Below are 13,888 nucleotides of genomic sequence, written 5' to 3' on the forward strand. Positions count from 1 at the left end.
AAAGCCAGGGGTGACTGTTTGCTGGATTCCATCAACATAACAGGCTAATGTGACAGCTGAGTACTTTCAAGTGTTTCTATTCATTATTATTTTTTTAAAAAATACTTGTGTATATTAAAATTAGATAGGATCTGTTTTGAACTTTGATTTAAAATGTGCAACAGTGCAGTGAAATCATGTACTGCAAGGATGCAAACAATACAGGGTTTTTGTTCAGCATAGCTCTGTTCCAGAAAAAGTTTTCAGGTCACTTTTCCTGATATGAAACACAAAGGATAATCATTTCTGCATAAGTAATTTTAAATCTGTTCTGCTATTTGCAAAAGCCAAATTAAGTACCAAGTGGTCACTCTTTACTCTCCAGCTTCCTGAGTTAAATTCCACTGCACAGCACATAATGTCTGGGCCATTAGTGTGTATCCCTAGCTTCTGACTTAAGAGCCAGCTCTCCTTAACCAACTCTAGTTAGGGTAGACTGAGGAAACTCTTTAAGTGTTCTTGGAAAATGTGTCAGAATATTCAGTGGTTGCCTTCACACCTTCTAGAAATTACCATGTAAGCCTAACTCATTCGATCATGGACCACAATGGAAACAGCAGTACTTCTCAGATAGCTGAGAACCTGAACAATCTTTACCCAACAGGGGAAAGTTTGAAAGCTTTTCTTAAAATATTTCCTATAAGGGAAAGCACAAAAATCCTATTTAAAAATCTCAGCTTTTTCTTTTTTGACTGTCATTTCTCCAGTTAATTCCAATCTAGCCCCAGACCACAGAACAAAGAGTTTGACTTCAATTTATATTATATATTATCAATTTCCCTTTGCTTTGAGACATTTTTATGGTAGATTTTCTCCCTTTCAAATCTTCTAAGCTCACTATTGAACTTCCCAGTTAATTGCCTGACCTACAATTCTGCTCATCCTCCAGCCTATGTTTTTTGTTTGTTTGTTTGTTTGTTTTTTGCGGTACACGGGCCTCTAACTGTTGTGGCCTCTCCCGTTGCGGAGCACAGGCTCCGGACGCGCAGGCTCAGCGGCCATGGCTCACAGGCCCAGCCGCTCCGCAGCATGTGGGATCTTCCCGGACCGGAGCATGAACCCGTGTCCCCTGCATCGGCAGGCAGACTCCCAACCACTGTGCCACCAGGGAAGCCCCAGCCTATGTTTTTAACCTGACTTCTCTCTGTTTAATCTCTACCCTTCTAGTTGCAGCATTTAGTAACTCAGCCTTCTCCATGTATGCAGCAGGGTCTATGTTTTTGATACCTTTCCCTAACCCATGAGTTCCTTAAACCCTCCTAGAGATAAGACTAGATGAATGAATCAAAGAATCTTCTATAAAACATCTCTACCTCTATTCTTTGAGAACACCTGACTAGGAGACAAAAATTATAATTTTTTATACCATTTTCTAATTGTTCCTAACACCTGGGCAATTCAGCCCCACTGTTCAGCCAGTCTGGTGAAGGAAATACCTGGTGGGTTATTCTTCAGTGTTAGGTGGGCAACCCCCCCCCCCAAGCATGCCCTGATATCTGTGGGAGGTGGCTTTAAGGGTCCACATGGCTTTTGGCCCAGGGTAAAGAACCTACCAACGAAGCCTCTTTCATTTGAAACCACTAGAGTCCTTCTGACTCACAGGCTTTGGCCTGGAAACAAGGGCTCCACATCTGAAGAGCAGCCATGCCCTTTCTCCGTCCTTGGCCCATTTCCTGCCGTGGAATGGCTGGCCCTCAACCTGGCTCACTGCCCTCTCTGGGTCAGCCCTCCATCTCGACCGTAAAACCACATCTGATGGCTTCGAGCCTCTGGACAGGAAGCACAGGATGTGCCTCTGGAAGGCACGCTTTAAAGGGTAGTTTAGCCAGATCGTTTGCTGAGATCTGATTCTTGACACGCTCAAAGAATGGACCACCGAGGCGACTGAATGAGAAATCTCAGAAGAGAAGGGAAAGCAGTGCAAAGACACAGCAGGTCCTTCTGAAACTGACCTGATGTTGCTACCTTGCCCTAGGAGGAATGCAGCAGGGTGCTATTATTTCTTTGTAATGTTTCCTATACCCTAAATAGACCCAAGATTCCCACATTGAAATTCCCACAGTCTCCCTAGAACCAAGGTAAAAATGTACATATCAAACATTAGTCACAATGGAAAACTTCATGCCTCCGGAAAAGAGAATGAGTTTATAAAACATCTTCATTGTTATGGCAGTTTCCCAGTTAAAATTTAATACTGGTGAGTTAATGACTAAGTACCGTTAATGAATAATGGAATAAATGAAGTGGATTTTGTTACTTGAGTGAGGTAACTGCACTGTCTCAAAATAGCTCTTAGCTATACTAAAAAATGGCATTTCCTTATCAGTAAATTATTTTTATGTAATAATATCCACATGGAGTTAACGAACATCCTTAAAGGTGATATTTTATTCAGGTCAGGGGTCTGAATACAGGCTAACAGAGAATAATGTTGGTTTCTACGTTAACTCGTTTTTTGTGTGTCACATTATTGTAACGTTTAACTGAATTATTAAAAGGATATTCTAAGCTTGTTTCTGAAGCTGATCACAGTAATCTATCTTTGGATGAGGATGAGATGCCCCATGACCTACACACAGGACATTACACATACTGGAAAAGACATCATTCAAAGAACCTTCTCGGGGACTTGCCCTGGTGGTCCAGTGGTTAAGAATCCACCTTCCAGTGCAGGGGACGTACGTTCGATCCCTGGTGGGGGAATTAAGATCCCACATGCTGTGGGGCAACTAAGCCCGCGGGCCACAACTACTGAGCCCGCACGCTCTGAAGCCTGCGAGCCACAACAGAGAGAAGCCCGCAGGCTGCAACGAAGATCCTGCGTGCCGCAACTAAGACACGGCACAGCCAAATAAATAAATTTTTCAAAAATGAAAATTAAAAAAAGTGACAAATTACAAAAAGAATCCTCTCTCCAACTTCGAAGGAAGGACCCTCATCAGGCATTCTTTAAGTAACACATACACACTAAAACTGAAGCGAATTGACTCTTTTTTTTCTTGAAATCTATGTTAACTTTTAAATGAATCAGGAATACCATTTTAATAATAGGAACTAACTAACAGAGGGGATAATATAAATTACTTAAGTTACTTAAATACACTTTACTTCACATTTCCTTCAATTTTCTTATTTGCAAAATGGGAAGAATACCTATTTCATAGGCTGTTATGAAACTCCGAGCACAAGGTATGCATTCGCTACCATTCCTATCACCATCACTACTACAGAATCCCGGCTAACCTAAAAACAGCAACACCAGTGCCCGCCGACTGGTTAACCAGCCCAAGGTCACCTGAGTGTCCTTGGCTGGTGGAGAAGGTCTGGACAGCCATGTGGGTGCGGGGAGAGGCTCCTCCCCTGAGCTCAGGAAGCAGTTCAATCCTCCTAATGTTAAGCTCATGACAGCCTCTGACTCTAATTATGCGGCAATTAGTGAGAATTAAAAATAATTTGCATTTTCTGAATAAATACCCATTTATGGGGAAATGGTGAGGACCCAGAGTCTGCTGGCTGAGCAAGAAGAGGAAGTGAGTTGTGTGACGAAAAATCTGCCTCCGATCTGGAAATAAAAAATACACCCTCCCAGAGGGAGAACAGCACTCAGTGGGCGTGATCCTCTCACCTGTACTATACACGCCACACCCTGAGGGCAGCACTTCCCACAAAGAACGCTGGGACCTTGAGTCCTTTGAATTCGGATCAAAAACCATCACTGTTGAAGCCGTCACAGTGAGAAACCCCCAGGGGTACACAGGTCACAGTCACTGTGACGCTTCTCTGGCAGCAGCAAAGCCGTACAAGCAGGGACCAGCCACGTAGCTGGCAGGATCCAGGCAAAATGAAGTGAGGGGCCCTTTGCAGAATCACAGGTAAATAACAAATAATAAATTGACTGAGAATTTTAAGACAGCGAGAACAGAGCCTTGAACCAAGTGAGGGGCCCTTCCCAGCACAGGGCCGTGGACCGCTCAGCTGCCTCATCTGCAGACAGGGTCTCCCCTCGGCGGCCGGTGGGTGGTGGCCCCGGCCCGGCAGAGCGATGTCGTGTGAACCGTCACTCACCACTGTCACGGCATCGTTCAGCAGGGACTCCCCAAAGACCAGGATGTAGAGCTGCTCGTTGACGTGGATATTCTCGAAGACAGCGAGCACGGCCACGGGGTCCACAGCCGAGATTAGGCTCCCAAAGAGCAGATTCTGCAGCAAAGTGATGTCACTCAGGCCGAAGGCTTCGATCTGGCAGATCCCAAACAGAGACACCCCGATGCCAATGGAATTCCAAAGCGTCCCGACCACGGCGTACCAGAAGATGGTGCCGATGTTCTCAAAGAACGGGCGGGTGGGCATGAAATAGCCCGCGTCCAGCACAATGGGGGGGAGGAGGTACAGGAAAAACACATCCGTCTTCATGGCCGGGGGGGATTTCTCATCCACTCCGAAAATAATCCCACCCAGCAGAAGTCCAACCATGATGAGAAGGCAGCTCTCAGGCACTATGGTGGGTAATTTGTGATACAGATGGAAGCCTATGAAAGAAAAAATAAATAAAGACGAAATTTGGGTTACGTGAGAATTATGGAAAAGGCAAACTGGTTCTCTCTGACAGAACCAATAGGTCCTGTTTCAAAATCTCCCAAGGTCAACGTAATTGGCTATACACGGGCTTTAGATATTACGATGCAAAAGTCAGATGATCCCCTTAAAACTATTCACAAAGCACATTCAGGTACACATTTCAATTTAAATCAGAAGTGGAATACTATAGGAACACGATACCTAAACAGCACAGCTTTCATCTAAATGCCTGTTTTCTTAAAGAAGACAACGCAATTTTACATTTGAAGCAATCTTGTGATTCCCAACACATTTTCAGATGTCCCAAACCATTTCATCCTCATAAAAACCCTAAGGAGTAAGGCAAGGAGGCATTTTCACCCCTTTTTTTATTTAAGTGGAAACTGAGACTCAAAAAGATACGGGGTCGTGCCAACGTGGCCACATCACAGGCCAGGTTTTGGATCACCGCTGTCTCCTCTGGTACTGAGAAGAGTTTGTAACTTCCTGAATATCTATATTTCTAATTTCAGATTCCTTCATTTGGAACGCTGAATACGTTTAATTTTCAGATGTCTGCTCCTTCGGAGACAACCAAATCAACATCAAAGTTCCATCAGATAACTACCGAAAAGTGAAGCATATAAACACACCATGATCTCCAATGTCACAGAGTTTCTAATCAAGGCAGGAACAGATGTGTTTACGACTTACTCTAGTACAAGGCATCATATGGTAAAGCCCCAGTCAATCACTAAGGGAACAGAGAAGAGGAAATCTGCTGAGAATGGCATGCATGAGGCAGCATCGTGCATTAATCACATAGAGAAGGCAGGAAGAGTCTCCTAAGAAGTGAAGGAATGGAAGAAAACACCTTTTCCTCATTCATGGTGGAGCCCAGTGTGGCTTCAATGCAGACACCATGTTAGGGGACGGCCCGTAGCAGGGGAACGGGAGGGAAATGCGGGTGGTACCAGCATGTGGGCAACACAGGAAGCAACTTCACACACGGAGGTCACTTGGCAGGGCTTACGTGAGGCCAGCCCTTATTGGCAAGGCAACAGCGGGCCATCCTGAAGGCATTTCATACCTTTTAGAATTAAAGCAGCAAATGGAAATTATCTGAATTATAGGAAGACGGTACTAAAATGACAGAGGAAGTCCTTAGAAACTTAAAATCACCTCAGGTTTAACAAGTAAACCCTTAGAGGCCTACAAACCATACTGAAGTCATAGCATGAAATATGTGTGGCCCCCCAAAATGTAACCATAATTTGAAGAAATTTTAAATTTCTTTAAGAATTAATTTCTAAGTAATAAAGCGAACCTCTTTATATTGGGTATTCAACTCATCCCTCCAGCTTGGATTATTTTCTTACTCATGTTACAGCAGACTCCAATCATCATTGGGGAATAAACGCATTCAGCTGATGCAGCCACGCCGGACCCCTGACCCTCTGGCCTGTTGACCTCTCTGTGTTAAACAAAGAAGTTAAAAAAATATGCCCACAGGGCTTCCCTGGTGGCGCAGTGGTTGAGAGTCCGCCTGCCGATGCAGGGGACGCGGGTTCGTGCCCCGGTCCGGGAAGATCCCACATGCCGCGGAGCGGCTGGGCCCGTGAGCCATGGCCGCTGAGCCTGCGTGTCCGGAGCCTGTGCTCCACAACGAGAGAGGCCACAGCAGTGAGAGGCTCGCGTCCCGCAAAAAAAAAATATGTCCACTGAAAACCACATCTTTGCAACCCCTCCGCACGCTGACTCCTGCTTCTCTACCAACTTACCCTGTAAGATAAGGATGTCCTGGTACAGCCTCCCCAGGCCCCTGGGGTCCAGTGCAATCTGTTCCTTGGTGGAATGCAGAGCACAAAGGGCCAATCTGAGGGCGCCCTGTGTGCCCTGGGCCATAACAGCTGCCCCCTGGCTTGGAATCCGGCTCCCCGCCTCCCTGCGTGTGGCCTCGGAGGCGTTCCCACCAGGCCCAGGCCAGGTGTGCTCAGCTGTGAAATGGGGACACACACACCTTTCCCATAAAGAGTGGCAACAGTAACTAACCACTGGCCTGCAATGTCACGTACGCCCGGACATTTAGTTTTCTGTCTCTCTTCTACTTGAAAAAGCAAGAGAAAGCGGTTCTCAAGAAATGCCCAGAAGCAAGCAACAGGGTCTCTGCAGACCAACTGGAAACTGGACAAAGCCTGCTTTGGCGGGCTCCTGCTTCCTCTTCTGCCTTTTTCTTTCCTGTTCTGCCACCCAGCCTTGGTACCCTGTGCTCTCACACGGGGGTGCCGTCCTTCACTGTGTTGAAAGGAGATCCTTACTCCTAAGAACGGAGCGTGGGAGACCAGGTAGGTGGGAGAAAGGAAGAAACCCTGCCTGCTTAAATGCATCACGGGGAGGGACCACGGCCGCCGTGCTTGCCACGTGACTGATCCTGACCAGGATCCCAGGTGAGCGGGAGACCAGGATGCAGTCAGACAGAAGGGCCACCAGGATGGAGGGCTAACGGAGGCCTGGAGGAAGGGGAGGGAGCAGGGGAAAATCCCGTGGTCGCCAAAATCAGAGGAGAGCGGCAACAGGCCAAGCGCACTTGTTTAAGAAAACAGGTGTTTATATTTAGAAAAGGCTGTTCGCCTTTCTTTTCCGAATGCTTAGGCCATTCAGCACCGCTCTGTGTGACCCTTGCTTGAAATAGGACAGCAGTTACTGAATCTGCCCAGTTGTTCCACAGGCAAGAAGGGATGAGATGAAGCGTAGTCACAAGAGATCTGAGTCCAGTGCTTTTTGGGGAACATAATCAGAGACGCTGAATTTTATAACCCTCCCTCCTGGCAAAAACGGTTCCGTGCGGAAGTGTCTATTCTTGCACCAACCACAGGAGTCAAACCTCCTAGCAAAGCAGTTAGGCAAAACCAAACAAAATAAAGGCTTCTTAAATTTCACTGTTCACAGAATAAAACAAATAAATCAGCATTTACACATGTGCATATATTTATGGCTCCCCTGGCCACAACCAAGTATTTCTTGAAGAGAAAACGAACTTGAATAGACCAGGGTCATTATCCTACCTAATAGTATTGACAAATACATCAGTTATCGGGAGAAAACTTTTTGATGATTATCTACTATTTAGTCCAGGGGTCAGTTAACTTCTTTTCTGTAAAGGGCCTGATAGTAAATGCTTTCAGCTTGCAGGCCATACTTTGCTATTATAGTACAAAAGTAGCCAGAGTTAATATCTAAATGCAACGGTGTGGGTGTATTCCGATCAAAGTTTATTTATGGGCATTGAAACTAGAGTACAATTTTATATGTCACCAAATATCATTCTTGTTTTGATTTTGTTTAACCATTTAAAAATGTCAAAGCCATTCTTGACCCACAGACCATATAGAACCATGCTGGGGGCCCTCTCTGGCCCCTGGGCTGTGGTTTACTTACCCTGGTTCAGTTTGTACCTTGTATTTCCTGCTAACTTCTATTTAGACTGTCTGGGGCATTGTACTTGTGTCATTCACTTTTTATTTCTGGAACATAAAAGTCTGTGAGGATGGATGCTTTAAAATTTATTTTATTTTAATTGCAACAGAAATTCACTTCGTGGGAAAGGGAACATAATTAGAATCTCATACCAAATACATAGTCGAGTGGCTCTATCTTCATTTCTCTTTGCATATAAGTGTTGGAATGAACTGAACTTAAAAACTAAAGATCTAGGTATAACTGAGTGCAATGCAATTAATTCACTATAGTTTCTCATTACACATAAAATAATCCATGTGTTAAATTCTGGAAAGAAAGCAAAGTGAACAATAACACAGGAAGCTTCCAGACAGTAGGATCTATAAAAGAGCAACAATGTAAAAATCTGCATCAGAGAAAACCACCCCTCCACCACCACCACCACCAACAACAAAATACAAAATGTTTCCCAAAAAATACAGTTCTGATTAACCAGCAGCACGACAGCAAGGGCAATGGAAACCTGCAGAGGTAAGAAGAGAGAAACACCTTCAGTTGAGAAACTCCTCACTGGAGGTGAATACAGACACACATGTTCTAACTCATGCTCCATGTTTTAAGAGAGCCTAAAAAAATAATGATATTTATTAGATCCACAAATGTTTGCCAAGCCCGTGTTAAGTAGGGGACAAGTACCCCTGGGGACAAGGTCAGTGAGGGCAGCCATTGTGGCTGTGAGACCCAGAACTAGCTTCCCCGGCTGGTGCTTCTTGAAGCAACTCTGGGAAACTGTGGATTTAAATTAAAGAATATTCAGAAAGTTATGCCTATTTGGTTGGAGAACAAAAGGTAAATATTTATGGAATACATTAAACTTGTTTTTAAGAGAAATAAACAAGTGTGTTCAAGTCTAAAAATGCTGACTTTATGTATCCCAATTCACATAGTAATCAAATATACAGAGGCCACAACAGTGAGAGGCCCACGTACTGCAAAAAAAAAAAAAAAAAAATTGAATTGCAACATGCAATTGACAGAGGCAGAGAGAAAATAGTAAGAAATACCACTCTGATCAGATACATAAAAACAAACTATCACTGCATGATAACTCTAGTCAACAAAGACCAAGTAAGAAAATTTAACTCTAAAAATAAGTAGAATCAAATTGAGTAAATAAATAATACAAGCAACTAATAAAAAGCTAAGCAAATAAATACATAAAAAGAATAGAAGTCAGTAAATAGAGCAGAATTAACTGCTCTATGTCAGTAACATTAACCTGTGAATATGGATTTCTCACAACACTTAGTCACATGCTGGGATTGAAACATACATCTAATTTCTCTCCATCAAAAAGTAGCACAACTGTGAAGATAGAGGTCTTAAAAATGCTCCACTTATTAGATCTGCAAAGGACTTATAATAATAGATTAATTGAAAAATATGAAATTATAAAGGAAACATGAAAATTTTGTTGGGATTATCCCAAAGCAGAACTTAGATGGTATTTAATTTTTCCAAATGACTTGACCACTTACAAAAAAGAGAAAACCAATACGTGTTTAGTCTTTCCATGAAGAACCTGAGAAGGAACAAGCAGAGTTAAACCCTTAAGAGGGTATTTGTTGAGTACCTTCCCTGTATAAGACTCTGAGGGGCCCAAAGATGGATCACAAATGGGCCATGTCTTCAGTGAGCTTATATTGGCACATAAGATAAGACTGTAAGTAATTATAGTACAAGATAGAAAGTGATACATGCTATAAAAGAAGAGGTATAATAAGTACCAGGGAAGTAAGGAGAGGAGGGAAATTAATTCAGATGAGGAAATTCAAGAAGGAACTGGAACAGGTGGCATTGAGATAGCTGGATGTGGATATTTCCATTCGGAGGGGATGAAGCACAAGGAAGACAGCAGGAAAGGCTGGGCATCCTGAGCACAGGGTGGCAGGGCTGGCCTGAACATGAAGCGTATAGGGCAGGTCAACGGAGAGGGGCCATCAAACAGGCAGCAGCCACACTGTAGAAGGCCTGGAGAGCTGATCCTTCAAAACCTGCCTTTGTTCTGTGGGCAAGGGGAGGGGGAGCCAGTGAGGGTGTCTCAAACCATCCTTGTCTTCCACACATGGAGCGGACAAGCTCTTCCCAAGAAACCAGAGACCAGACTTTGGAAATGAGAGGGTCAAGGCCGTCCAGTTAGAGTTTTAAACCAGATGTATGTGATTAACCATCGGTAGAAATAAATAAAAAGTTGATGCAAACATGCGACTGAAAAGTGTAAGAACAGCCCAAACTCCAAAGGGATCTATACATGATCTCATAAAGTCCTGTCTGTAAGGAGAGCCACTCAGCACAAGGAGGGGTTAATGACAGAATCCTACTATCTAGCAATGAAAAACAGAAAATACCAGTTACATATAACAAAAGAAAAAACTACATTGCAGCATTATATATGACAGGGAAAAAGCAAGCAATAAAAAGTGTGCATCTCATTCCATCTTTTTTTTAATACAATAGACATTTATGGAGACCCCACTATGCGCTGGGTACCACTACATAGGGATGTAGTGGTGAATAAAAGGAAGCTTTTTTCACTGGAAGGCTTCAGTGATGGGCAATAAAATATATAAATCAAACAATAAATACACAGTTGACAGGTGCTGATGAACACTACAAAGAAAGGCAGAGAAGGGTGAGAGTATCCAGGAGGACAGGACGGGGTAGAATCTGACATCAGTGTGGGCAGGGAAAGCCTCTTTGATGGATGACATCTGAACAAAACCCTACATGAAGTGAGGGTGAGGGACATGGTGGAGGAACTTTCTAAAACAGAGAGGAACAAGGGCCCTGAGTTGGGAGCACCCTGAGCGAGGTGGCTACTGCAGCTGGAGCACGGGAAGTAAGGAGAACATGGTAGGAAATGATGAAAGAGGGGCAGCAAAATGCTAGAGCGTGCCAAGCCTGTCACCACGGGAAAGACTCTGGACATTCTCTGAGACCAACAGGGGGCCACCAAAGGTTTCTGAGCAGACGAGTGTCATGATCAGATTCGGGGTTTTACAGGGTCATTCTGGCTGCTGCGGAAGAAGAGAAGCAGGAAGACTAGTCAAGAATCTTCCAGCAACATGGGAAAGAGATGATGGTGGCTTTCATGAACGTGGTGGGGAGAGTGAGGAGAGGTTGGATGCTGGATATATTTTGAGAGTTGCTCCAACAGAATGTGTTGCTGGCCTGGATGAGGGATGTGAGTGTGATACTGTGATATAATGATAAAAAAAAAAAGCTATTTTGTTCTTCATCCCCAGCTCCTGGACAGAGCTCCTAAAACCTTGCTAACTCCCTAAGTGATAAAGGTGCTAAGAGCCTCTTTTGTTCTACTCTTTGGTCTTTGCCTTCAAGTCTCAACACAGAGTTCTTAACTTCCTTGGAATTTTCTGGGTGATAGGAGCATCTTTTGCTGTAATCTTGGTAGGCTCCTGGATACGTTACCAGAAAGACCAACTACGAGTAGAAGCTTGGAATGTTCAGCTCCACCCCTCCCCCACCACTGGCGGTGGCCTTACTAATTGATCTGGCCAATGTGGTGGAGCCTCAATAAAAGCCCCTCAACTATGGGGCTCAGAGAGCTCCTGGGTTGATGAACAAATCTACCCCCTGGGAAGGTGGTACATGCCAACTGCACAGGGACAGAAGCTCCTGAACTCAAGACCCTTCCAGACCTTACTCCATGTATCTCTCTATCTAGCTGTTCATCCGTATCCTTTCTTATACAATAACCCAGTCAACATAACGGTTTCCCTGAGTTCTGTGAGCTGTGCTAGCAAATTATTGAGCCCATGGAAGGCATCATGAGAACCCCAGTTTATAGTCAGCCAGTAAGAAGCACAGGTGACCACCTGGGACTCACAGATGGCAGCAGCAATGGGGGCGGTGTTGTGAGACTGAGCCCGGGATGAGTGGGATCTGATGCCAAGTCCAGGGTGATAATGTCAGAACTGAACTGATCTGCAGGACACCCAGCTACAGTCCACAGAGGATGGAGAACTACGTGGTGTGGAAAACCCACGCACGTTTTGGTGCCCAGAAGCCTTCTGTGAGTGAAGAGAGAAAAACAGGGAGTGTGTTTTCTTTCGGTGAGACAGCTGCATCAAAGGTGAATCCAAGGCTTTCGGCTCAAACATCTGGGTACAGAGTGGGGTTATTTACTGAGATGAGAACAGGGAGAGAGGAGATTTCAGGGGAGAAAAATTGAGATTGCAAATGCCAATCAGAATCTCCTTGGAAGACACCCAAGGGAGCTTAACAAGTTGACAGCAAGATCTAGCTAGAAGAAATGGCAGACGATTTCTATAGAACATCATAGATGAGCGATGAGCTGCTACTTCTTTTTTTAAAAAAACGTTGTAAATGCTCTTTATTAGTTTTCAACTTTCAGTATCAGCTTAGAGATGAAAGACGCTAACTATGGTTACAGGCCAGAATGTAAATCTTACCAACCTTGAAAATATAAAAATAAAGGTATATCTGGTCAAAACTGGATGGAAGAGAGAAAGGTCTTAATATACTCATTTTTGAAAATGGGAACTGAGAGATATTGGCTAAAACTGATACAGCAACAAAAAACGCGTCAGGAAATTAAAAGCACTTACCTCTGAAAAGCAGGTCTAGGCTTAAGGAACTGGGGGAACTGTTATTTGTTATAAGCTCTTTAGGATAACTTAAAATTTTTTTTAATACCATACATATACTACTTTCATTAAAAACAATAAAAAACAATACTCAATGTTATTTTAATTGAATAACACACCACTGTCAAAAATACTGCCCTGTGTTCTTATTAAGCCCATAATGGACAACGGGGTGAAACAGCAAGTCCAAATAATGTCAAACAGTGGTACAACAATGGGGAAAGAAAGCATAATTTAATCAGAGGTATCAGAGGTCATAAATAAAGAGAAATCACACACACACATAAATACACACACCCGTACACACACGTTTCTTTTTTGCTTCTACAACTGTAGAAAATTCCATATAGATCAAAGAGTTTAAAATTTTAAAAATCTATGAAAACAAGAAAAATCCTATGCTGCAATCGTCTCATTTACAAAGAAGTGATATATTATAATCAGTGGCCAAAAAGTAAAGAATTTTAAGATAAAAGCCAGGTATGCCTGAATTCATCTTTGTAAAGTCTGCAAAAAAAAAAGTAAGAAAATGAAGATTAAAAAAACAAAAATCCAACTGTTGCTTCTGGGAAGATGGAGTATGTATTTTTCTCTATTCCTCCCACTTAGGTATCATGTACAAAACAAGCACAAGGAGACTCTGAAAGATGGAGAGACGAAGGAGGACGGCTAGGGACCTCGAGATCTGAAGAACAATACAGCAGGGAGTTCCCTGTGCTTCCTTTTTGCCTCCAGTATCCCAGACTTGGAGCTGAAGAAGCCAGCAACCTGGAAATGCCCATGGGTGCTGAGAGCAAGAGCCCCAACAAAGCCCACTCCATCCAGACAACGGACCAGGAAAGAGGCAGCCTCACAACACGTAATACTTCTCGATAATAACTGCTCTATTCCAGCCAAACCCACAGAGCAAAGACCGAGCAGAGATTCTAGATCCCGCCCTTCCTAGACTGTAAGGAACACCCCAGCCTCCCTACTAGGGTGTGTCAGAAAGGAAAAAAGTAGGGTGGTGGGACTTTCTCCACCACCGGGTAGAAATGAGCACCCCCTCCCCCATAGTGCCTGTGAACACTACATGGGGGACCTGGAATTTGCAATGATGAGGTACCCCACGTCCTCCTCACTGAGGTGGACCAGAGGTGGCCTGG

The 13,888-nt window shown here is 43.9% G+C and overlaps 1 protein-coding gene across 2 annotated transcripts in view; it reads right to left on the bottom strand.

Moving 5' to 3' along the window:
• The window catches only part of SLC9A2 (solute carrier family 9 member A2), an 85,788-nt gene that overhangs the window by 47,058 nt on the left and 24,842 nt on the right, over positions 1-13,888 (bottom strand). For both annotated transcript variants that reach the window (XM_004277734.3, XM_049696070.1), the window contains one exon: positions 4,105-4,568. In XM_004277734.3, coding sequence (XP_004277782.1) covers positions 4,105-4,568 — 464 coding nt within the window. The remainder of the gene's footprint in view (positions 1-4,104; positions 4,569-13,888) is intronic.

This window comes from Orcinus orca, chromosome 13 (genome assembly GCF_937001465.1).
Source record: "Orcinus orca chromosome 13, mOrcOrc1.1, whole genome shotgun sequence".
Lineage (NCBI taxonomy): Eukaryota > Metazoa > Chordata > Mammalia > Artiodactyla > Delphinidae > Orcinus > Orcinus orca.